The 27,379-nt window shown below is 38.3% G+C and overlaps 1 protein-coding gene and 2 long non-coding RNA genes across 3 annotated transcripts; 1 reads left to right on the plus strand and 2 right to left on the minus strand.

Moving 5' to 3' along the window:
• Nucleotides 1-6,939: 6,939 nt before the first annotated feature.
• Nucleotides 6,940-9,830, minus strand: LOC120440298. Its single transcript, XM_039612623.1, has 8 exons — nt 9,744-9,830; nt 8,850-9,368; nt 8,667-8,735; nt 8,478-8,572; nt 7,887-8,013; nt 7,619-7,736; nt 7,459-7,535; nt 6,940-7,319 (listed from the first exon to the last, which is right to left on the minus strand). Exons 2-8 carry the CDS (start codon nt 8,919-8,921, stop codon nt 7,206-7,208), a joined length of 672 nt encoding a protein of 223 aa, XP_039468557.1. The 5' UTR covers nt 8,922-9,368; nt 9,744-9,830; the 3' UTR covers nt 6,940-7,205.
• Nucleotides 9,831-11,849: 2,019 nt separating this feature from the next.
• LOC120440313 lies at nt 11,850-12,556 on the minus strand. The gene is made up of 3 exons (XR_005613160.1): nt 12,479-12,556; nt 12,204-12,380; nt 11,850-11,892 (listed from the first exon to the last, which is right to left on the minus strand). It is a non-coding gene; the product is annotated as an uncharacterized LOC120440313 (long non-coding RNA).
• A 334-nt stretch (nt 12,557-12,890) lies between these two features.
• On the plus strand, nt 12,891-13,460 carry LOC120440308. Its single transcript, XR_005613155.1, has 3 exons — nt 12,891-12,950; nt 13,046-13,167; nt 13,254-13,460. It is a non-coding gene; the product is annotated as an uncharacterized LOC120440308 (long non-coding RNA).
• The last annotated feature ends 13,919 nt before the right edge of the window (nt 13,461-27,379 follow it).

The raw sequence follows: 27,379 nt of genomic DNA on the forward strand, positions 1-27,379 counted from the left end.
CTTGTCCTCTTCTACTCTCAACTGTAGCAGCAGCTCGGTGAATGAGGGGTTTGTCTTTTTTTCCTTTCGAGCTGAAGATCTGTTAACAAGGCATTATCCCAACACCCCGACAGAACTGACGCAGAAGGTGTCGGTCTGCTTCACCAGCTAAGACACCACCTCTTTTCAGAGCTTCTGAGAGAGCTGTTTGCAAGCGATGGAGGTAGTGTGAAGGCTTTTCACCTGCATCTTGCAATGTGTTGAGGAATTTGGCGAAAAGCTCGCCGCCATCCTCCACAGTGCCAAAAGCTGAATAGAGTAGTTCAAGATAAGCTGAAGGCAAAGCTTCAGGGCCCAGAGGTTTCACCACGTTGGCAGCAGGCGGTACAAGACTGTCTAAGATTTTCATGAGCGTTGCAAGTCAGACAGATTGGGATCTTGAAGTAGGAGCTCTACACTGTGGCGCCATGTATCAAAGTCCACCTCATGACTAGGACAGGGCAGTCTGCCTGAAAAATTTCTGAGGCGGAAGGGGCGTTCACTGGTGAGACAAGAGCTTCACTTCGCACAATGTGCTCTACCACAACCTTTTTGCACCTCAGGGTGTGTTATAAAGCTCTGTGGAATGGTAGTTTGTAGATCTGGTTGTGTCTGGTTGACTGACTCAGAATCGCTGATGCGTTCGTTAGCTTTGATTGGTTCTGCAGTTTCACTTTGGATAGGTTGGTCATTTGCTTGTACCTGGGTTGTTGGTTCACTTTGTGCATCTGGGGTAGGAGCTTCTATGCTGTGTGTGACTGACTGAGCACATTGGGAAAGGTGTTCATGCAGAACAGCTTCAAAAGATTTGCCACTAAGTTTAGCAATGCTTTGCAGTTCATTGAAAAAACTGTTGGTGGCGACGTTGGTAACAGCTGCGATGTACTCAGGTGACAGGGCTCGTATCTGATAAGTGACTTCATTCGGACATTCAAGTGTGTAAGGTAGTAAGGGTTCAAGTGTTGACAGAGCAGCCCCACTCTCATACTCCACAATAACATTTTTGTGGTAAGAAGACTTGGGATCATCTATCTTAAGGGTTCTCGCTGTTCGACCATATCTGTTTAAAAAGTCTTTAAAGCCTCATCAGCGTCTGTGCCTGTAATCCCACTAACAATAACTGAGTTTGGGATTTTAACATTCTCTCTGTCAACTATTTCCATTTTGCGGACTTGGCCTATTTTTGAGGTCTGGGTCAGGAAAACAACCTTGAGGAATCAATTACTACTCCTGGCTGGCTCGCCACTTCTGTAACACTTCTGGAGTCGTTACAGTATACTAGGACCAGTTAGGTTCGACTACTAGAGTAGTAATGAGTGTAGGATGTAATAAAGACCACAGACCAGAAAATACGTTTAAATTGCCGGCTTGTTATTTTGGAAAAGACAGAGATAATAGACAGTTGACAAACATTATATAAAACATTCAACACACCTTTAAGGAAACAAGATATTTTCTTTCCTTTTAGTTCAGTAATTTCTGTTAATTTATCCTATTTATTTCAAAACCTTTTATTTGGCTTTAAAAGGATGTTATTTTCAACCTAGGTTATTGTTTTATTCATTTCAAGTTCTAAGTTCAAGTTTATCCTTTGACCTATTTGAATTAACACTGTGTTATTTAAATCAAGCTTAGTTCTTTTAAGCCCAAGATTTAATTTAATCTTGGTCTAAGTTCAACCTTTAAATTTCAACCATTCCTTATTTTGTTTTAACCCAACAAAATTATTTACATTTCCATTAACACCATTACAGCATTAAAATTGGTTGTCCAAAATAAGTTACAAAACATGTAAAACTGAAAACAATTCAGCAAAAGGCTGAACAAATCCCTTAAACAAACAAATAAACAAAAGAAAATTGTCTCTGTGTCCTTTAACTATAAATCCTGGAATTGCTCTGAACGATTATCCAGTGCTTTGAAAGTCCACTGTTCTTTTGCAGAGGTGTATGGATTAATCCTACCAGTTTTTTAGTGAAAGAGTTCAACGTCCAGCAGGGGCAGTTTCCTTTTTCCTGCTCGGTACAGTTCAATGGGTCCCTGGGTGGCTCGCCATCTTGTTTCTCGCTCAGCGGATCAAACTCCGATTCTAGCTCGGCATTTTCGATCCAAACCTTAATGGCCTACCATAACAACAAAGCAATATGCATAAACATTTGAAAATAACACACGGTAGGCCTTAAATAACAGTAAAGTCCGTTTTTCCAGCTTATTCAGTCTTAAATGAGGTGACGCCAATATGGCGCGCTGAAATACCGTCAAAGGCCTTTGAACTGCAGCCTGTGTGTTGGTCAAGCACCAATCCACCGTTTTTAACATAAAACAGCATAAATCTGCTACCTTGACTTTCCATTTGCATGAAATGAGCAATATAATACAACAAAACATTTCTTGCATGAAATAAAATACAATTTCTGAACTCACTAAGTCCCGTTCGGTTACGTTCACAGCGTCACCAAGGCAAAGACAGGTCGGAAAAACAAAAATATATTCTCCAGAGTACAACAATGGCTTTATGTAGACTTCTGACTTGTTTTTAATATTTTTTCACTCGTTTAGGCAGCAGCTCCGCAAGAACTGTCTGCATTTCTCCTCTCCAGCTTCAAAAGAAGGAACAACCCGCTTGGGTGTGGCTATCACAGGAGTCACGCTGCAGCGTACCCTTTCACAATAAGAGTCTGAACACATATTTTAGCCATTTTACCTGAATTAACATAAAAACACCATGAATTAGCAAGTTTTTAACCTTTTAACATATGTTTAAACACAAATGAAATCCTATACCATGAATTATATCATTGCTGATGTTTTAATGAATTTCCTTAACCATTATGTTCTATTTATTGACAACTATTTATCACCAGTAATATATTTCTTATGACTGTTTTTACTAACAGGCTTTTATCTATTGACAACTGTTAACCAGGGTTACACAGTGTAAATGATTTATTTCATTTTATGCAGGTTAAATGTCGCATCTGTTCTGTGGAGCTTTCTTACACAAACAAAAGCACCTCCTCAGTGTTTAGGCATTACAGAGCCAAACATGAAAATGACGAGACAAACACACCGAGAATGAACACAGGTAGGCCTATATAGACATTCAGCCGCATTATCATCATTTATTTTTCATTAATATATGTTTTATTATTTTGAAATCAAGCATCTAGGAAGACTGTTTTTGACCAGGCAGTCCTGATTTTTTTTTTTATAAAGGACTGACAACCCCTTAGTATTGTGGAGTGTTGGAGAGAAACAATCCAAGATCAGAGGATCCTTTAACGTACTGGAGGAATAGGAAGACATCTTATCCGAACCTTTTCCACCTGGGTTTACAGTTTTTGTGTACCCCAGTTTCATCTGTGACCTATGAGTGTGTGTTTTCAAAAGCTGAGGAAATGGTGTCAAAAAACGCAAATGACTGAATGCAAAAACATTGGATGAACTTATTTTTCTGAATAGAAATTTATAATAAACTCTGAGTCAATTACATTTAAATGGGTAATATTATATTCACAATACCTTCATTTTAATTTCCACTTAATGTCATTCACAATATATTTTAAAGATGTCTACAATATTTGCAATGTAAAAAATATAAAGTGATTCCATGGAAAGTACAATACCTTACAGTGTACAAGTATGACGAGGTCATTGAATCAGTGTCTGTTGTGAGTCTCAAGTACGTTGCCTGCAATGATATTTAAGGTCCAGCAGGTGTCAGTATGGAGCAAAACAGCAACACTGTGTCGACACAGTATCGATACAGTTTGGGGAATGTGCTGAAACGCTTCACGAGGCCTCATCTACCCATCACTAATTTATAGTAATTCACAATGTCCACATTGACCCCCTGGATTGAAACAGGGGTTAAGGGTTTACTGGTCTTCCTAAAGTCCACGATCAGTTCCTTGGTCTTTGCCACGTTGAGCTGCAGATGATTCTGCTCGCACCACATGACAAAGGAGTCGACCACAGCCCAGTACTCTGACTCATCATCCCTGCTGATGCATCCAACCACTGCAGAGTCATCAGAAAACTTCTGAAGATGGAGGTCTCTGTGCAGTGGCTGAAGTCTGTGGTGTAGAGGGTGAAGAGGAAGGGGGAGAGGACAGTCCCCTGTGGTCCCCCTGTGTTGCTGATTACCTTGTCAGACACACACACTGTGGGAGACGCACACATTGTGGTCTTCCTGTCAGGTAATCAACAATCCAGGACACCAATGTCAGCTGTGTTCAGTGTGTGTCCTCATATCCCTCGTTATCCCTTTTGTATTTAGTGTGTGTGTCGTCCTGTGCTCATGCTGTGTGTCCCTCCCAGTGTTTCCTTGTGTGTTTTGTTTTCCCATTGTTCCCAGTATAGTTTTGTATGATTTCCCTTGTGCCAGCAATAAAGCTGCTTTTGAGTTTACATTTTTGCCTCCGTGAAGTCTGCGTTTGGGTCCTTTTCTGCCTGTACACAGCCACAAAACTAGCAAAACCTAAAATGGTAAGAACCTAAAAAACAAGTACAACGAATCTAAAGACCTGAGATGTGGAACGTGGGAAATGCAACAGGTGATACGCAGACAATCCGGCAACAGACAAAGAAAGACTAATTAAACACGAGACACAGACCTTCAAAGTAAAACAGGAAACTCACAAACTGTTTTACAAACACAAACTCAGAGACACGAACAGAGCACAGAAGGGAGAACACTAAAACACTAAGAACTAATACAAAATAAGAATCAACTCAAAACACAAGATGTTACCAAAATGAAACACAAAACACTGGGTCACCGACTCAGGACCATGACAGAATCAACAGCTGTCACTAAATGAAGCACTCTAAACCTACACTGGAAAAATATTCCCTATTTCACCTGTGATCACACACTTTGGTTTTCAGGTGCAGAGGAAAAGGAACAAAGGGAAAGACTTCACTTAGTGAAAAGGATGAAGATACAAGCTGGTGATGATCCAGTGCAGCTCATCACCTTCTAAAAAAAATAACAAGGTGAGTTTAATTTTAGTTTTCAACATATGCATGTTATTTTGAATATAATCTGCTTGTATTGCAGCTGAATGCTGTTATGTGAATTAAACTCTACATGTGTTATAGGAAAGTTAATAATGATAATCCACAGCAGATCTGACCAAAACTAAAACTCTGTTCTTTCTTGCTGGCTTTGACAGGTGAAGTATTCAAGCCCATTAAAGTCTAAATATTTTCAAGTCCCACCTCAGGATTCTTAATATTAAACTTTGCATTTTTATTCATTTTATTTTTAGCTTAAAAGAAAAGTGTTTCATTTGTAACAAGTGTCACCTGGCAGTTGTTGCTCTCTGCCAGGTGTAACCGAACACATTGATTCTGATTTATGGTCTCAAACACTATTCCAGCTTTCTTTTTTTAACTGTAAATGATGTCATGATGCCCACAAACAAAGGATTTATCCTCTGCTGACTCACAGTTTACCCCTCACTGGAGGCACACACTGCTCTCTGCAGTCATTATCAAAGCACAAATCAGTTCCTCCCACATGGATGCTGCTCCCATGTTTGATGGACAGCAGGTAATTGTGTCACCTAATCTTGTTTAGACTGAGTACACTTTCTTTGGAATACGTTTGACTTACGGCTATCACCATGGAGAGCTGTGCTTTACCCGGCTCCTCGGAGAAGAAGACCATGCCGCGCAGCTACCTGAGAGTCACTCACGCGGTCCGGCTGGTGCATCTCCATTTGAACACCCCGGTGCGCGGCGCGCGCCGTCTCAGATGGCCAGCAGCCCCCGGTGGCACCTCCTCTCTCCACGCTGGTCCTCGGGGATTCCATCGTCAGGAATGTGCGGATGAGGGGAGCGCACACGCTGTCGTTCCCGGCAGGTGAGTGCTTTTATCTCCGGGCCCACCCCCACCTGCGGCAGAGGGATAGGCCGTTTCAGCCGGCTGCTCAGCCTTAACACCTGGCTTTCCTCCACCTGTGTCTCCCACGGTGTGGGTTTTATTAACAATTTTGATGCCTTCTGGGACCGCGGTCAAGTGAGCCCTCACTTACGAAGTCACAGTCAAGCTAGCCGCACCGCCAACCGCACCTAAAATGTTCTTGCACTACTCTTACGCATATTACAGTACGGGTGCCGACTGGTATAGAAACGCAGTCTTTTGTGTCCTGACACTATATTACTTCACATTCCACTCCCAGTTTTGGTTCATCTCCACTTTTCACCCTGTCATCCACAGCCCAAATTACTGTACGATTTTTGAGAAAATTAACAATAACATTTACCCAATATACAGTACTGTACTTTTAATATCCTCTTCTTTGACATCAGATTACATATAAACAGTAAGAGGTGACACAGATATTTCACTGGATTCTGACTCTGGGTGACCCCCACTCTTCACCCTTTGATCCACAGCCAAATTTACTGTACGGTTTTTGAGAACATTGATATTAAATTTTCTGATTTTGCTTTACTGTACTCTATATATTCTCATCTTTGACCTCAGATTACAGGAAAACTGTAAGAGGTGACGCAGATATCTCACTGGATTCTGACTCTAGGGCATCTCCACTTTTCACCCTGTTATCCACAGCCAAATTTACTGTACTGTTTTCTGATAAAATTATAACCTAATCCATTACTGAACAAAATGAGTTCATTCAAGTATTTGCAAAACGTCATTATTATGAAAATATTTTCACACACCACCTCAAGTAGCAACTTTAGTTTTAGACATTATTTATACAGTGCTTAATCACAACAATAGTCACCTCAAGGCACTTTATATAATAAGTTAAACCTTACAATAATACATACAGAGAAACACCCAACAATCATATGACCCCCTATGAGCAAGCACTTTGGTGACAGTGGGAAGGAAAAACTCCCTTTTAACAGGAAGAAACCTCCAGCAGAACCAGGCTCAGGGAGGGGCGGGGCCATCTGCTGTGACCGGTTGGGGTGAGAAATTACATTTCTCATATTACTGATTTCTCAGATTACTGTTATACAGTTTTGATATATTATTATTCATTATCTGTCATCACACAAATCAACCCAAAAAATCAAAAAGGAAATACTTAAAATACGTGCTCAAAGCAAGAATGTTATACATATTGTGTTTTACACGTGTGTTCCTCAAAACACCAATAATAACTATAAGCAGATTATTCTAGTAGCTTTCACTGCATGTGGAATTAGGTTACACAAAGAACACACTTCCACTCTGTCTTCTGAGCACTGCTGAGCTGTTCATTTGTCATGTCCAGGCATTCAGAATGGAACCAGCAGTTGCAGTTATCACACTGAATCTGTAAACAAATAACATATGAGCTTTCATAAACACATGAAGTAAATAATTCTATGTTTTAATAAATTACAATCGTTAACAACACAGAGTCAAATACTTTGTTGTAGATAACATAAAACTATTTTTTAAAAACACTATACCCAGTCAGTGATGGAGGGTCCTGGATTGGGTGGTTTCTCCGCTGCACACATGGCACAGTTGGTGTCACTGTCAAATACTAAAACATAAAATATATATATATGTTAGTGTTCATCGGTTTGACACAAACAAATATGTCCATTTGGAAAAGATATTACACACCTGAGGCCTCAAGTATTGTCTGTGCAAATGTCCTTCGTGCCTGGGCCATCTCTTTTTTTGTCATCAAAAATGTCATTTCTGGTTTATTTGGGAATGCTTCCATTACTGCTTTGGTCATCTGAAATGAAAACAAAAAAATAAATTTAATTGAAAACATCTGCAAATGTTACACTTCCTATTTAAACAGTTTAACCTTTTAAGATTATTTTAACTTATCTTCTTATCTAATTTTACAGAACAATATTATTGCTTTAATGTGGTACCATACCATGATGACCATTACTCCACAGCTAGAACCATCCTGTTGAAATGGATGTGTCAGTACTCCTCCTCGAAGTCTCACATTCACCCAGTCTGTTTTGTTGCAATATGTCTTTCTCATTTTGAAGTATTCACTGTGTGAACATAATGTACATGACATTTATATACAAATGAATGATAAAAGTCACACAGAAAAAGAACATTCTGTACTTTTTCATAAATCACATAGACACATATAACACATATCAATGTGTTTTTAATGGCGTGTCAGAAAGCTGCTCTAGATTATGTTACATGAAGTATCAAAAATAATAACATGTTCTTTTGAATCTACAAATGTTAACTGTGTCAAATGTCTCTCTGCTTAAACACTGTCAGGGTATTTTTATTATTTAAAATTACATGTGTGTAATTTTGAAGTAATTTTTTAAATTCTTTACAGAACTGATAACCATGGATTTTATTACACTTTCATCTACAACCATATGTCCACCTATAGAAAAAGAGGTCCTCTGTCCTCCTGTCACTTTTCTAATGGCATTACAGAGTACCTAATATTTTATGTTATTATTATATACATGTAATAACGCATAATTACCGGAATCTTTTGGCTGCACGGTCAGACTCTTCCTGCTCCAAAGAGTTTCTTGAAGGATCGACCAAATACAGACAGCTGTCATCTGCATTTATGTACTGCGATAGATATATAAATTTAAAAAGTACATAAATTATGAAGAATGTTTTATTGAAACAAACTTTTTTTCACAGAAATGCTGCTTGTACTAACCAGAAACTTCCAGTGTACATTTCCAGTGTTCACAAAGGATAAAATGGCTCTGTAGTTGTCAAAGTTCACCTGTGACATATTAGGAATTAATTACAAATTTGCAACAATAATTTTTTCATTTATCTCCAGAGATTAATAAAATTTAAAAAACTGAATTCTAGAATATATGAAATAAAAATTTACCTTGGACAAGCTTTGTCTCCTGATTAGTTCTCTCTCTCCATAGAGGATCACACCGCTCGTGTAGTGGTTCATAATGTAGATATTATTCCCCAGATTCAGCCGAATGGCCCAGTGGTGCAGGAGACTTTCAGTGAACTGAGGAGTATAATAAATAACCTTTTATTACTTTGTAAACATGATAAATTTTTGGAATACAAAGGTTAATAAAGAGTTTTTTACTTACGTATACTCAGTATTCAGTCATGAGGATATGCCTGGAATGTAGATCTAAAGCAGTACTTACTGAATGTGTAGGGAACAACTAATGTTCTGCCCCAGCTTTAATGTTAACCTTATCCAGCACTTTTTTGGGCGGGGGGGGGGGTTAATACCTGGATTACATACCTCTCCAACAAGCCAGCTGTGTGGTCTAAGGGTCAGGAACTCACTGTGACGTATGACAAAGTTGTTACCTCTAATCTGAGATGGGACCACAGAAACAACAACTTCCGTTTCCTGTTGTTTCCACAAATATGCGACCTGTGTTTCAACAAGACAATAGTAACTAAATAAAGTTCAAAAAATTCTTCTTAGGAGAGGTTTTAAATGTAATTGAAAACATCTCCAGATTTGACATAAATTTTAATGTAATTTATTTGAGATGTTAAACTACAATAAGAAATTAAAAATTGAGTCAGTTACTGTTGTTCTTGTAAAATTAAGGCCAGTAACTTGTAAATGTTACATTTATTGTTGGACTGACATTTGTCATTTTTCTGTGATCTGTAATTTTCATTCATCAACACATACATATAATAAAATCTAATATATAATTACAAAAATATGTACTAACAAACTTGGTTTTTCAAACACATGACATAGTTATTGAATTAGAGTTTGTCTGTGAAACATCACCTGTGATGCAGTGTCCTTTGTTAGACCGGTTGTGTTTCTCTCAAGGTGCTCTGTCCTTTCCAGTGTAGATGGAGAATCCTCTGGCCCCTTGATTTGTGGGTTGAATTTAAAAGAAAATATTTGTTACTGCTGTGATCATTTTAAGTAATGTTTTATTAAGGAAAACATGGCATTACCTTTTGCATGAGTTACACGTTATTAATGCTGATATATTTCACATAATACTCACTAAGTGCGGTGTTTGTTGGATTACAAAATCATAACAAATGAAGAAGAACAACATAACTTGAATGTATTTAATGACTGCTACTTTTTGTGGCCTAATTTTTATTGCACAATTTGAAAAGGGTTATTCTATGCATCAAAGATGCTCTAATTCTTTAATTTCACTTGTTATTTCATAATAATTATTTATTCATGCTTATTGTTATCATTTTTTCTAACACTAAAGATAACAATTAAACTTTAAAATGGGTGTACTCACTGTCCTCATGACATCAGAGAGTGGCTCCAAAAGAATCTCTTTGAAGGCCCTTTCCATTTCCTTCACGGTTGGATCATCGTTGTTTACCAGGTGTATTTCAAATGGAGGACTTGTGGGGTTCTTATGTTCAATGTACTTTTTGATTGTGGTGACTACAACATCAGCACAAATTGAGACTGGAAAGTTGAATATTCCAGAGCTCACTGCTGGAATGGCAACAGAGGAAAGTTTGTGCTCTTCTGCACATGTCATGACATTCAAAATACCTTTAGTTAGAAGTTTCTTTGCATGCGATATCATGTGCACTGTGGGGTCATTCTGCAGACACGGCCTCACCAAATGAATCAGCTTCATGCAAGGTAGTTTGCCTGCTGTGGTAACTGCAACTTGTCCAGCCTTTAATTTGCCATTTTGGCAATGAAGACATCACTCTCTGCTTGGATAGTACGTCCTCCAGTAGCAGACAGTGGCTTTTGCAAGTCCACCCATGTGAGAGAGACTTTCATTAGCTGCATTCACAATTGCATCCACTTTGAAGGCACATAAATCTCCTTTCCATATTGTGACAGACACTTTATTAGCCATGTACGTTGCAATTTTTTGGCTAACAGCTATTTGTTCCTGGCTCTCATCCTACAAAGATAGACACATGACAATTTTCAGAGTCATTTATGACAATAACACACAAAACATAAATGTAGACATTAAAAACATTTCTAAAAATACCTGGTTTTGATGAGCATCATATTGTTTGTGCTGTTCCTGTTTAAAGGTTTGAACAGTGGTCTTCCCTTTTATCTGTTAACAGATAACATTTTTGAATGACTTTATATAATAGAATATAATAGACAATAGAATATGGTCATGAATGACACAAACCTGTTCTGATTTTAGATGTATGTAACGAGTGAGCATCTGTCCTGCTGTTGGTCAACCATACAGGCACTGATATGACTGTGTATGAGTGCCTAGTCCCCTTAAAGGACTCTGTCCAACATTACATCCCAAGTAAACAGAGGAACTATGAGATAAAAACATGGGCAGTATGTGATGCCCGGTCCAGCTGTAAAGAGAACATGCTAGTGTACGATTGGAAACTTGCTTTCCTGCAGTCAGGCCACGCGAGCTGTGCTTAAAATTACAGTAGGTCTCCAAAAGACAATGATCACCCTTGAAAGCTTGTTAAATTCATATGCCCTTGGCCTACAACTGCTGAAAACAAAGCTGTACATGGTGTGACCAGCAAAAAGCAAAAAACCTGAGCTTCCTCCTGCATTTGTGTCACCTATGGACATGCATTGTTTGTCATTAAAGTGGGGGTTCACTAAGGCCCATGCCTAGGTGTAATACAATGTCAAAAAACATAAAAATTTCAGGTAATCAGTTGGAATACAGTTTGATAAAACTGTATTCCACGGATGATAATTTATAATTTATAATTGATGCTTTATAAATAGCCAAAGCAGACACTTTACCCCAGAGGACAAAAGGAGTATGGCAATCGGGAGGACATCACAAGGTTTATTTATTGAAAATAATGGGAACATGATGACTTACCTCAGTTTTCTTTTGCTTCAGTGGCAGTTCTGTCACTAACGGTGACACATACACAGCTTTCCGTTTAATGCGTTTGTCTTTCCATTTCTCCATTTCCACGCGAAAAGACTGTTGATTACACATACATACTTTTAGTGCTTACTTATTTTATCATCTCTTAATTCTATGTTTAATTTAAGACTAAAAGAAAATTAAAAGAATGAGAGGTAAAACTTGAGGGGGTAGGGACAAATAAGTAATTACTTCTGCCTACTCCTTTTCAAACAAATAATGAAATGATATTTGGAAATGATTGTGAAGGCACATGTTTGAAATAAAAATGAACTGAACTGAACTGAACTGAAATGTTTTCACTTTTTCTTAGTTTCTTGTTCTATTTGTATAAAACATAATTTTCATTATTAGGAAGTTATTCATACCTTTTGTCTTGATTTTTTCATGTCTGCATATTCAAGCAGGAGGGCATCGTGCATTTTTTGATAAATTTCCACAAAGTCATCAAGCCTTGTCAGTCTTCTTCTCTGGGTACGGATTTTTTTCAAATCCCACTGGCTTTTCTCCATGATTCCTTGGGTTCTGTTGTCTTGTGTAAAATTCTTAAATGCAATAGTACATTGTTTAAGCCAATATCTATGTATTGTAAATTTATATACAATTTATGTTTCTTTTTCACTTATTCTTCTCGCTATGATACCTGGTTCTTGGATTGCTGAATGTCACTATAGAGTTTACTGAGCTGCTGGTAAGCAGGACCAGTACCATGACGTCCAAGGTCCCCCAAGGAGAATACAAGTGATTCAAAAACATAATAAAAATAGATAAGTCAATATTTAGCACATTTACATTTATTAATAAATGACAATTTATGATAGTAATACAACAAATTAAAAAAAATGTACCGAGCATCATTGATGACCACAAAGTTGCATGTGGTAGAAGGTGATTTACCAGACCGGCAATAAATTTGGGTGCATGAAAGTATTAGGAGGTGGTGGGTAGATGTATTGTTGTTCTTGGGTTTTGTTTCCCTCCTTGGCATAGGTTGGCGGGGCGGGGTCTTGATGGCATTCCGGCACACCTGCGGCGCATCGGACGTCATCAGTGAGCGCATTTATGGAGCTGAGTCACGGACGTCTGGTGTCGGAGTATTGTCGCTTTCACTAATGGTAACGTTTGTTGCAAGCTGAATCTATGGATTCCACGCTATTGAGCTGCATGTGTTAAGATCTATCCCCTGCCTGCTTTTTTCCCTTTGTACTAGCCTGTCCCGCCTGCCTGCTCGCCTGCCTAGTTTTCTTTGTGATTGGCTTCCTTGGATCCGTGACGGGGAGTTACTTTGCACCTGTTTGTGACCACTGCTACAGCTGTAGTTCTGTGTTTCAAGTAAGGTCTCCAACTCTCCCCGTCTACTTTAGTTTCCCTCTCGGTTATCGACGTTGCTCCTAACTTTGTTTGTCCCTCGTTCTCAGGTAGCTCCGGTGCGTCATCTGTCCACCCGCATACCTCGGCTCCGTTTCATCTCTTCAGCTCTGCTCATTTTGCACATTTTACTTGTTATTGTATATAGTCCTTTCCCTTGTAAATATTCTCCCACCGTCGTATATAAATCTGCATCACTACTATCCTGTGCCCGTGTGTTTCTGCCACTAAATCCATCCGTGTCAACTCACCTAACGGAAAGATGTTTCTTTAACTCTCACAGTCCAGTGTTGCATTGTCAACAATTGCCTGGAAATGGGTCTTCAAGGGGGCATTCTGAACATCAGTCTGTAAAACAGATATATATCTATATTCAGTAAGTTATCAAAGCAAAGAAAAATTAATTATATAAAATATTATTGTGGTTTAAAACATATATTTTTTTAATAATGTGAATTCATTAATTCATTTGGGACAGACACAAGTAAAAAAGTTATTAAAATGATTACTTAAATAATAAATCTTAGCTAACCTTGTAGTCCTCAGCAATCACAGTCTTTTCATCCAAATCCAGGGTCCCCCTTTTTTGCATAAGGATTTTCAAGTTGTTGTAGTGTTTTGTTACGTTCCTTCCACTACAAGGACTGCAAAACACTATTGCTGCACTATGGACAACATCATCCATGTCTTGTAAGTTATCACAGCATGCAAGGAGCCCAAACACATGCAGTCCAAGCCGGTAGTTATCTGGAATGCTGGGAAAAGGAACGAATGAAATCACTGTTAGTAGGACCTTTACATTACAAAACTTGTATTCTTTTTTAATTATTGATATAAATGTACTCACTGTTTTTTACAAAGGTCGATGAAGAATGGGAATGTTGAATTGCTGTGCTGAATGCTGGCCAGTGAGTAAGACATAGTACTTCTGCAGGAGATCCTCTAGACTTGTTCTGCAGAATGTCATGGAAATGGATCGAGGAGTACTAGGATCCATCACACATGAACATGACAGGCCTGTTGTAGGCCCGATTACCAAATGCTCTTACCAGATCAGTCTGAAAGGCCTGCAAGAAGTATGTCACAGAGGCTGTAGTGTGGTCACACGTGACATATGTAGCAACTGGAAGAGGAGAAGCACCTTTGGATGGGTTTCTGACAACCAACTCATACACATAGTATGGTGGCCTTCCAGCACTTTCTTTTCTTATTATACTTCCAGAGGCATCAAAGTACACAATGTCTTCTTTGCATCTTTGATGAAAAACTGACAAGGTTTTCTTAGACCATAGCATTATGCCCTTTGGATGCATCAGAATCTTCTGCAGTACGTCCTTTTCAGTGTCCTGATACTGTTGAATTATCTTTTGTAAGCTAATCAACTCGTTAGGATCTGCTCTACTGGCTTTTCTTTCAGACCATGCAATGTTTTTCAAGACTTCTTTTGTTGGAGCATCATCCCTGTTGCCAGATTGGATCACCTTTTGTGGCACTTTCTGTAAAGACTCCAAGTACAAGCTCCTTGGTAATTTGTTTTTAAGGAGTTCTCCGGCACTTTGACGTGATTGTGCACGCACAGGCCGCCTTTTCAGCTCTTTGTTATTATGGCAGACCTCACCTCCTTTAAAAACGACTTCTGCTTTCAGTGTCTCTTCGTCATAAACCACCACAGCCACAGTGACAGGGCAGTCCTGAAATCTGCAGTACCCCATACACCTGAAAACCGGTGCCTTTGATCTTGAAGAGAGTTTTTTCACACTGTGTCTCCGAAATCCAAAACTGCAGTACGGATTAAGGGTTCTGATTCCACTGGCAATTATATTTGTCCACTGCAGTCCTTTAAATAGTCTTCCTGACTGATGTTGCCGTAACTCCTTCCATTCATTCTCATTTATGAAAAAGAAAGTTTTCTGCTGTGGCAAACCAGATGTGAAAAATCTTTCTTCTGAACTGCTACTGTCTGTGTTGACCTTAGCTGATTCATCTGATTCATTCCTCTGCAACATACAGATATATATTTCAAAAAAATATATAAATACTTTCAATGTTTGTCACTACAGTGTCTCTATGAAACAGCATCATTATGTTACAATTTCACTAATGAACCCATAGTACAAGTAAGTGAATATGACTAAGAAATATTTATTTTACCTCTAAAGATCATCACAAAAAGATTTTAACTTTATGTCACGGTCCTGGGTCGGATCAACCCAGCATTTGAGTTCCTTATGTTTTGGTTTTGAATGATTGTTCTTTATGTTTCTCTGGTGCTTTATTGATTTTTATTATGGATCTGTGTTTCAGTTATTCTGGTATGTTTCTGCATTATGACTAAGGTTCGGGTTGTATTTTGTTATTATTGCCGGTTTAGTTCAGCGTCAAGTCTGCTCTCTCTGTCTAGTCCGTGTCTTAGTTAAGTGTGTTCTGTTTCCTGTTTTACTTTGAAGGTTCATGTTCCTGTCTGATGTCAGTGTTCCAGCTTTGCTCTCCCTGTCTCGTTAGGTCTTATTCCTCCCAGCTGTGTTCCCCTTCTGTCTCTAATTCCTTGATGACTCCCTCTGTGTATTTAAGCCCTGTGTTTTCCTGTGCTCACTGTCGCGTCGTTAACGTCTCCTACTCTCAAGTTAACTGTGTGTTCCGTCTGCTAGCCTGCCTGTCTGCTTAGTTTATTTCTGTATTCTCTGTTTAGTTAAGTTTATGTGCCTTTTTCCGCCCAGCAATAAAGCTGCGTGTTTTGAGTTTACATCTGCCTCCGAGTCCTGCATTTTGGGTCCTTCCTCCCTGCCTGCCTGCACACAGCCATGACACTTTAAATTTAAACTCTGGATTACATTTCAAAACACTTGAAATTTTTAATATAATAATTACATGCTGATAGTGTTTAACAAACATATAAACTCCGTGTTTTCTTTCTCTGTTGTGCATTAAAAACAGTGAAAGTTATGAAATTACCTTAGCATTTGCATTTGAAGATGAAGATTTAGAGCAGGGGTCGGCAACCCTGGGCACGCGTGGGTTAACTGATGGCACGACCATAGCTGGACTGGCCATCGGGCATTTGCGCGGTGGGCCGATGGTGATTTTTCGTTTTTATGGGCCGATGATTTTATTTTATTTTATTTTTTTTTATTTGATTTTTTTGTAACGGTATAAACAATGAAAGGTGGTGGATTGATGCTGGCCTATGTGTAAAAATAACTCAGTTGTTTGGTGGTCTGTCTGGGTCAGATATAAACCAAGTTTAGGTGTAGTTTATTTTCGTTGTGCTGACTTTTTACAGTCAGTTACAATAACTCGTACTGCGTACTAGCTAGCATGACGGAGTTTCTATACAGCAGCACCCACCCAGCTGTAACATCATATATGATGTTACATCATATTATGTCACTATCAGTAACATGATGTTACTGATAATTAACTTTATTTTATTCATAAGGTCATTTGCTGTTATGGAGTTCTTGTTATGGATAAAAAGTGTCTTTTTTTTGTTTCAAAATAGCTGATAACTATTCGCTGATAGCTGCGAACAAATATAATTCTATAAAGTGGTTCTACAGGGAGTGCAGAATTATTAGGCAAGTTGTATTTTTGAGGAATAATTTTATTATTGAACAACAACCATGTTCTCAATGAACCCAAAAACTCATTAATATCAAAGCTGAATGTTTTTGGAAGTAGTTTTAGTTTGTTTTAGTTTTAGCTATTTTAGGGGATATCTGTGTGTGCAGGTGACTATTACTGTGCATAATTATTAGGCAACTTAACAAAAACAAATATATACCCATTTCAATTATTTATTTTACCAGTGAAACCAATATAACATCTCCACATTCACAAATATACATTTCTGACATTTCAAAACAAAACAAAACAAATCAGCGACCAATATAGCCACCTTTCTTTGCAAGGACACTCAAAAGCCTGCCATCCATGGATTCTGTCAGTGTTTTGATCTGTTCACCATCAACATTGCGTGCAGCAGCAACCACAGCCTCCCAGACACTGTTCAGAGAGGTGTACTGTTTTCCTCCTTGTAAATCTCACATTTGATGATGGACCACAGGTTCTCAATGGGGTTCAGATCAGGTGAACAAGGAGGCCATGTCATTAGTTTTTCTTCTTTATACCCTTTTCTTGCCAGCCACGCTGTGGAGTACTTGGACGCGTGTGATGGAGCATTGTCCTGCATGAAAATCATGTTTTTCTTGAAGGATGCAGACTTCTTCCTGTACCACTGCTTGAAGAAGGTGTCTTCCAGAAACTGGCAGTAGGACTGGGAGTTGAGCTTGACTCCATCCTCAACCCGAAAAGGCCCCACAAGCTCATCTTTGATGATACCAGCCCAAACCAGTACTCCACCTCCACCTTGCTGGCGCCTGAGTGGGACTGGAGCTCTCTGCCCTTTACCAATCCAGCCACGGGCCCATCCATCTGGCCCATCAAGACTCACTCTCATTTCATCAGTCCATAAAACCTTAGAAAAATCAGTCTTGAGATATTTCTTGGCCCAGTCTTGACGTTTCAGCTTGTGTGTCTTGTTCAGTGGTGGTCGTCTTTCAGCCTTTCTTACCTTGGCCATGTCTCTGAGTATTGCACACCTTGTGCTTTTGGGCACTCCAGTGATGTTGCAGCTCTGAAATATGGCCAAACTGGTGGCAAGTGGCATCTTGGCAGCTGCACGCTTGACTTTTCTCAGTTCATGGGCAGTTATTTTGCGCCTTGGTTTTTTCCACACGCTTCTTGCGACCCTGTTGACTATTTTGAATGAACGCTTGATTGTTCGATGATCACGCTTCAGAAGCTTTGCAATTTTAAGACTGCTGCATCCTCTGCAAGATATCTCACTATTTTTGACTTTTCTGAGCCTGTCAAGTCCTTCTTTTGACCCATTTTGCCAAAGGAAAGGAAGTTGCCTAATAATTATGCACACCTGATATAGGGTGTTGATGTCATTAGACCACACCCCTTCTCATTACAGAGATGCACATCACCTAATATGCTTAATTGGTAGTGGGCTTTCGAGCCTATACAGCTTGGAGTAAGACAACATGCATGAAGAGGATGATGTGGACAAAATACTCATTTGCCTAATAATTCTGCACTCCCTGTATATAGTGTGTAACTGTTAATATAGAGCGTTATTAAATTTTTTGCTAATGCAATCATATGGCACATTGACTTCTTTGGAAATTTTAGATGGCACTCATCATCAGAAAGGTTGCCTACCCCTGATTTAGAGTCACTCTCGAGGGATTGTGTGTCTGAGGTATGGATGCCGCTCTCTGCAGTTTTTTGAAGTGCATCCTGGGAAGAGAAAGCGTTTTTGTTTATTTACAAATTAATGTTTTTCCAAAGCATCACAATGTAATACTGAATAAAATACAAATAATTACCTCTTTTCTTGAAGGTAAAGGTACATTTCCTACAGATTGTGGAGGCTTTGGCGCAACAACAATGTCTTCCTCATTCTAACAAATCACAAATTAATTAAAACATAACAATTAGACTGAAATTTCTATATGTCTTTGTTAACACACATTATTACAAAATATTTTGAAAAGAATCACTATGTAATGACGGTTTTATAAGGGAAAAAATATTCAGCAAAGGAATATAGTACTATAGTTATTGTAAATGATAAAGTAATATTCTGATTCAGATTTTGGAACTTGATTGGGCAATAACAAGATAAAATGGAGAAATTAGAAGGGTGGAAGACAAGGACTGAAAAGTTCGTCAGCAGCAGGAGGATGAGTTGGTTACTCCTTTAAAATGGGGGTCAGATGTGACACTCAGGTCTTTGTGTGGCTGTCCTGTGGGTGCTTAAGGCTCTACACCTCATGGTTTGGTGATTTGCTTTGATATGTGTTTACTTGCTGTTAAGTCTATTGTAATCTACTTTCTTGCTCTCCATATGACTCATTATTACTCTGTTTCAAGATTTAAATTATTTTCAAGATGACATTTTGGAGTGAATTTGTTTTATTTGTATCTAAAAAGCTGGATCCCTACTATAGCTGGATAAGGTTGTCATAATGGCTTCAAAATTTTAAATCTGACAGTAAGTGTATGACACATTTCTTACAATGGAAGGAACATCATCTCCAAGTGTTGTCTCTGCAGTAGGAAAATCACTCTGTAGCAAGGGACCCTCTACCCCTGATGTGGTCTGTAAAAATATTTGATTTTTGCATAATAATTTTTATTACAGGAAGTTCTACCAAAGAAAGATCTGTTCTTTTTTTTTTTTTTTTTAACTATTTTCATACTGCAGGACTGCCTTGAGAATTTTTTTCCTATTAAGACATGTATTAGGCACTCCCAAATCTCTTGAGACATTTTCCCAAAAGCCATGCACTTTGTGAACACTGTAGGTCTTTAGACTGGTCTCAGCATACTTGTGAATGACCTCTAATATATTTGGCAGGGATTTTGAAATTGTCCGTGCCTTTTATGTAAAAGAGAACAGTGACATTAACACATCATACCTTTATTGTGCTGTAAGTGATACAGATTGAACAATGTATCACATTATTGTTTGTTAAATTACTTGCCTTTCCAAAAACTGAAAAAGTGCAGGTCCTGAAATTTTGAGACAAATTAAAATTAATACAAAGAAAAACAAACCATATGAACATATCTGTTATCCTGAGATCAACCTTGCAATGCTGATCAACAATAACATATGAAACAGCATAAATGTGAACTCTTCATTTAAGTTTAATAGACTTCCAAAAACATTTTGGGGCACTCCAAGTACCCACACTCTAGTGATGTCCAAAACGCATGATGCGGAAAATTCTTTTTGGTGCATTTTTCTGTGCCAACAACATAACAGGTAGCAGTTAGATTTTTGGACATACAAGTGCTAACTAACACAGTCCTTTTTAATGTTTATTTGCTAAGAAACTATCACTAAGTTCTAAGTTTTAAAACTCACAGTGCAAATTACTGTAATTAACACTATAGTAAAAAAAACACAAGCACTAATTCACTGTGTATAATACACATTCCCTGCCTGTTTTATTACTATTAATAATGTTATACTCTGTTACATATACATTTTGAGTGGCTCCTAAACCACAAAGACAAGCTGTTAAACATCGTTACTCTGAACGTGTTTTCCAATCATTATCACTATCACGACGACTTGAAAGAGTCATTGTGTCAAGCCAATGAAAAATTAAAATCTGGTAATACCCAGTGTAAATCGTTGCTTAAAAGAGAATTTATGACCTCATGTGACAAAAACACTTTTGTAAGATGAGTTATTTATCATGGTGAACAGTGTTACTTATTATGGTTGTTTTACAACTAATGCAACCAAACTTGGATTTTGTTTTAACATATTTGTTCATACAACAAAATGTTACGTATCTTTCAATTATCTCAATGTGTTATCACTTCTTTTTCTTAATGAATATATATATTTAAGAAAAGATACAACATCAAAAGTCAAACGACTGAACAGTTTTCACTACGCTTAAATGGAGTGTGTTACTTTTAAATGTACGCCTAAGAGTACAAAATCTAATCTTAGGTGTATGTTATATTTCTATATATATGCTCTCCATCGGTTAGTATATCAATATTATTAAAGTTTTCAAATTCTAAAAATTATGATTTTAGACACATTTCTGGACGAAGACTATATACAAAGCGCAAACAATCTAAAACAATTTTCCATAATTAGACTGAGGAAAATAACTGGCATTAAATGTCTAGAATGTTCTCGTTTCTTGTTAATAGTCCCATTTTTAGTGTTAATTACTCACCTTTCCATTTTATTGTTGGTGGGTAAACCGAAGATTTTTGTCCACGTAGGCCTCGAAGAAAAGTTCAGTGTACTAATAATAATTACATGTAATGACAGCGTAACCATATATAACCGTTTCCTGTCGCAATGAAAGCTACATTATCTGTCCGCGCGACGCAACGACTCAATAAATACCGAAATATCAAAGGTGGGTTGGCTATATGTCATGTGACTCTTGTCCCACACATCAGTTTGCATTGAATTAACAAATAATACTAATTCAATTCTAATAATGAAGCAAAAACTGAAAAATGTTAAGGCAATGTACAACCTTTTAATGTCATGTATAAAATATAATCAAAATAGTATTGGCAGAAATATTTCTATGAGTTACAGTATGAAAAAAAAACAAAAAATATTATGAAACCTGTAATCAAAAGGTAAGATATTGTAAAGGTAATAAAAAAAAAATATTAACGTTAAAGACAATGAGTGTCAGAGAAAAAGACAAAAGCATATTGCTTAAAATATATTGTAAAAGATGTGATCAAAGACTTTCATATAAATTATGAGAATTGAAAATTGTTTTTATACTTCTAAGACTACTATTACTTATAGTAACATGAAAATTAACGAACAAAAAGGAAAATATTATTTTCGATTGGACAAGTGAGTTGAGTTAGATTTTCAACGTTTGTGCAGTTAACATATTTACTGAGACAATCAAAAATGAGCATGGAACAACATCTGTTACATGGTACCCAGCTCTGTGTTTTCTGTTACTCTTGTCTTTCAGGTGTCAAGCCTCATTCTATGGTCCAATACAAAGGTAATTGGCACATGTCTATTGGCTGATCTGGGGAACAGTAGACCAATCGCTTGCCTGGGATAATTTAAAAAAAAAACAGCTCCCAGGCCAGGTTGGCTTCTGACTGTCAATTGAACTTTTGTTAGTAGGTGTCTGTGTGTGTGAGTAGAGTGTTTGGGTGTGAGGCTGGATAGATAAGATCGGGGTACCCCAAACACATTCAACTGAGCTTTAAGTGTTAAAAGCACTAGGTTAGGCAGGTGATGACACTTTTGTATCCTGTGACTGACCTTATGTGTCAAGCAGCTACACAGGCCTTTTGTTTTGCATATTATTTGATTTCCACTTTAGGGAAGCTTTTGGCATCTTTTTTGTTTTAGTAATGTCTTTGATCTGGCTCAGCCGCCCGGTTCTAAATCCACAGCCTTTTCTTTTGTTAAGCTTACTGTTATCAAGGCATGGTAAAGGAACAGTAAACTTTGCCTGATGACTAATCTTCCCGTTTCCCTCTCATTGATTTATTTGGGTTGTAATGGCAGAAGTATTAAACAGTGCCTTTTATTAGAACATAAGCATTTAAATGCAGTAATTGTATTTGAATTAGTTAAATATGAGTGGGCAACTCTGACCATGACAAGACTGCATTTGCTCTAAAAAATTAATAAAAAATTTAGACATATTGTTGTCATTATTTTTACTCTTCAATTTTATGTGTTTTTTCTTTAAGATGGTATCAGAAGATGCTCCTCCACCATGAAAAAACCATCTGCATGTATTCTTTCACTACATCCACGATTCTCCTCTGTGGTCTTCCTCATTCATCCTGTTTGGAGCTTAATGTTCAACATCCTTTATCTATTAAAATTACAGAAGGAGAAGAAAGTAATCATCAGAGCAGGAATCATGATAAATGATAAACAGATTACCAGTACATACAAACATAACACTTGCATAATTTCTCTGATAACGCTGCATTGGATGGGTTTATTAACGGTGGGCTGAAATTGTGCTACAGTATGCTGGTGAGGAACTTTTTTGAGTGTTGAATAAAATGTCCTCCACAATCTGTATATGAACTGTCATTAAAACCATAGAGATTCTTACTTATAAAGGAAAGAAAAGTGGGACAATGCCCATCAACATATAGTGTATATTTTTTGAAACATTACAAATATACAGGTAATTCTGGGTTCACCGGAATTGCAGATTAGACTGGTGGACAACTGGTGACAGCATCAGTGACAGGGATGCCAAAAGGAAGAACACATTAATCAGCAAGGCTGGAAGCAGAATTAGGAGGCGTCAGAGTCAGCGAGGGTCAGAGATCAATGAACAAATTGCCCACCTTCATGGATGATGCATCACCCTCAAAAGGATTCAAAATTTGGGCCATGAAGAACAGTTCAGGAAACATATTTTATTGTTTCGTGTATGAAACTGTATCAATGAAATGTAAATTATGTTAAAGGCAAACACATTTGTAAGCCATAAGAAACAAACATGCTTTGCATTATACCTTCAAACATCTGTATAGATTTGATACATTATTTATTAACTGAATTTGCTAACATGTCTTACATAGTGAGAGTATTTCTGTTACTGATGATATTTCAATGATATGTATTTTTTTATGACTAAATAATGCTCTATCGAAAACATGGAATTAACAGCAGGTGTGGCAATTTTGTAATTTGTTGTTTAAATTTGATATTATTTTAGGCAGTATATTTTCTTAGCCTCTGTCATACTCTGTTAACACAATCTCAGGAACCGTATAGTAATTTTGGCTGTGGATGACAGGGTGAAGAGTGGGGGTCACCCAGAGTCAGAATCCAGTGAAATATCTGTGTCACCTCTTACAGTTTTCCTGTAATCTGAGGTCAAAGATGAGAATATATAGAGTACAGTAAAGTAAATTGGGTAAAGTTTACTGTTGATTTTCTGGAAAACCGTACAGTAAATTTGGGTGTGGATCACATGGTGAAGAGTGGAGATAGCCTAGAGTTAGAATCCAGTGAAATATCTCTGTCACCTCTTACAGTTTTCCTGTAATCTGAGCTTAAATATGAGAATATTCAAAGTACAGTACAGAAATTTGGGAATAGTTTACTATTTCTTTTCTCTGAAATCATTCTGTACTTTGGGCTGTAAGGCAGAGGAGGAAGAGTGGGGGTCACCCAGAGTCAGAATCCAGTGAAATATTTTCGTCACCTTCAGAAAATTTTTCCAAATTGGAATAAAAAAGAAGATCAAAAATACAGTGCAATAATTTTATTTACTTCGGGTAAGATCAGGGTGAGAAGACAATTCTTTGGAAATATATTGTCAGCTCTTACAGAATTTAACATTTGTAGTGTAACAATTATCTCTCTCTATCATATATATGATATTTCTAAATTTAAAGTTGATTGAGCAGTAAAATAACAATGACAGGATACAGAAGAGTCATATTTCTAAGCCAGTCGGCACCCGTACCGTAATATGCGTAAGAATAGTGCAACAACATTTTAGGTGCGGCTGGCGGTGCGGCTAGCTTGACTATGACTTCATAAGTGAGAGCTCACTTGAGAGGAGGCATCTTTTTGGGGCAGACTGGCTCCACCTCAACGCCTGGGGACGCCGTCTACTGTCCGCCAATTTGGCATTTGGCGTACAGTACTCCCGCACACGGCGCTGTCATTACCCCAAACCGACATTACCTGCTGATCTGTCCGCCACTGACTGATGTCCCCCCTGGTCCCAGCTCCTATATTTGTTCCACTTTTAACAGTAATACACAGAACTCTGGACTCGGACCTCTCTCTCCCACAGTCAACACAATACCCGTCATAATCACAAACAGAGAGCAACAGAATGATCATAAATCCAGTAACTCCAAAAACATTAATAACCTCCGGCCTCTTCAAAAATGTCAACATCCATTGAAGTCTACTGTCAAAAATCTGTCTCAATTAGTATGGCACTTTTAAATGTCCGCTCTCTGTTGAACAAGTCTTTTATTATTAATGATTTAATGTTAGATAATAAACTCGACTGTTTATTTTTAACTGAAACATGGCTGGGTTCGGATGCACCAGTTGTTCTCACTGAGGCCTCCCCACCAAATTTTAATTTCTCTTTTTCCTTTAGAAGTGGTAAGAGAGGTGGTGGGACTGCATCTTTAACCAACAACACACTCACCACCAAACACATTTTATTTGACCATTTCACCACTTTCGAATTCCACGCTATTGTTTTTAGCAGCCCTCCAGTTTTATCTGTCACCATTTATAGACCACCTAAAGACAGTGCTGCTTTTATCAAGGAATTCTCAGAATTTTTAACAAACATACACTCAAAATATAACATGATAATTTTAACCGGTGATTTTAACCTGCACATAGATAATCCTTCTGACCCTGCATCAAAAGAATTTTTAAACATTCTTCACTGTATGGATTTTACCCAGCACGTCACACAGCCGACTCACAACAGAGGACACACTCTGGACCTGGTCATCACCCATGGGCTGTCCACCAGTGTGTCCTCTGTTGTTGACTTGGCTGTCTCTGACCACTACTGTGTGTTTTTTAACATCACCGGTTTTATTCAGCGGGAGACCTCGGTGCGAACTGTGAGGAGGTGCTATCTAACCTCTGAAGTGGCTGCAAATTTTACCAGGGTTTTAGACAAATGCCCCCCTGTGATTCTACCTGCACCCTGTGATTTTATTTTTAATCATTTTAACCTCAAACTGAAGAAAAGCCTTGACTCCGTTGCTCCACTCACCACCAAAAAGATTAACGTAAGACATGTATCACCCTGGAGAAACGAAGAAGTCAAAACACTCAAAAGAAATTGCAGTCTGGATTTAGGGTGAACCACAGCACAGAGACCGCTCTCCTAAAGGTTTTAAATGATATTAGATGTAACTGGGACTCCCAAAAGCTCTCAGTCCTGGTGCTACTGGATCTAAGCGCAGCCTCTGATACAGTAGACCACGCTATACTTTTAAACAGACTGAAACACATGGTGGGCCTCTCTGGTGCTGTACACAACTGGTTCACTTCCTATCTCTCAGACAGAACTTTTATGGTGAGTATGGATACATGCTCCTCTAAGATCCATAAAATGACATGTGGTGTGCCTCAAGGGTCGGTTTTAGGCCCTGTACTTTTTAATTTGTATATGCTCCCTCTTGGCGGGCGTCATCAGGAGGCATGGAGTGAACTTCCACAGTTACGCTGATGACACTCAGCTGTACATCTCCGTGTCTCCTGATGACACCAGACCAATGGATGCCCTTTTTAACTGTATTTTAGATATAAAATCTTGGATGGCAGAAAACTTTTTACAGCTTAACCAGGACAAAACTACTAACTAAAAAAAGTTTTAATCATCGGTCCTGAGGCTCAGAGAGAGAAACTCTTGTCTAAATTACAGGCATTTTCACTATGTCCTTCACTACAAGTGAAAAACCTGGGTGTTATTTTTGACTCTGAGCTTGGCTTTATCCCACATATTAAACATGTAACCAAAACTGGATTTTATCATCTAAAAATATAGCCAGAGTCCGCCTATTCTCTCTCGGGCCAACACGGAGATGTTGATGCATGCTTTTATTACCAGTCGCATTGATTATTGTAATGCCCTGCTCTCTGGTCTCCCCAAAAGAATATTTCACCTTTACAACTTTTACAAAACTCTGCAGCTCGTGTGCTGACGAAGACCAGAGGGCGGGCCCACATTACACCGGTTTTAGAATCGCTGCATTGGCTCCCGTGTGTTTCAGGATCAATTTTAAAGTTCTTTATTGGTTTTAAATGTCTTAATGGTCTTGGGCCTTCTTATCTCTCAGATTTGCTTTTACCATATGAACCCTCGCGGACCCTGAGGTCCTCTGGTACTGGCCTCTTGATTGTCCCTAAAGTCAGGACACATACTCACGGAGAGGCAGCTTTTCAGTGGTATGGTCCTCGACTGTGGAACAGCCTGCTGGAGGAGCTCAGGGCCGCAGAGAACGTTCATGTTTTTAAGAACAGGCTCAAGACCCACCTTTTTAATTTAGCTTTTACCTAACGTTTATTTATTTTATGCTTATGTATTCTATCCTGTTATTCTATTTATATTATTAATTTAGGTTTTACCTAATATTTATTGATTTTATTCTTATTCATTTGTTATCTTCTTACTCTATTTATATTTATATTGTATCCCGTTCTTATTTATTTTATCTTTTTATGCTGTATATATTCTTATTGGGTCATATCTCCAGTGTTTCCTCGGAGGGGGCTCTCTGCACCGGGGCTGTGATCGACCGTAGCTGCTGGGGCTCTGTGGATCCTCTCAGCCTGGCTGGGGGGCTTCTTTGCCTCCCTCCTGCTGTGTGCCCAGCCTGGAGGCTGCGGTCTGTGACCGGCTCCGGTGCAGACGGCTCCCTGTGATAGTGTTTCCTCACCTGGCTCATGTGTGCCCAGCCCAATTTTACTCTTTGTGTGTGTGTGTGTGTGTGTGTGTGTGTGTGTGTGTGTGTGTGTGGTGGGTGTGGTGGTGTTGGTGGTGGTGGTGGTGGTGGTGGGGATGTATCCATGATCGTTTATGTTAATGAGAGTGTGGGAGTGAGTTGGAGGCGG

This window comes from Oreochromis aureus, linkage group 5 (genome assembly GCF_013358895.1).
Source record: "Oreochromis aureus strain Israel breed Guangdong linkage group 5, ZZ_aureus, whole genome shotgun sequence".
NCBI classification, from domain to species: domain Eukaryota; kingdom Metazoa; phylum Chordata; class Actinopteri; order Cichliformes; family Cichlidae; genus Oreochromis; species Oreochromis aureus.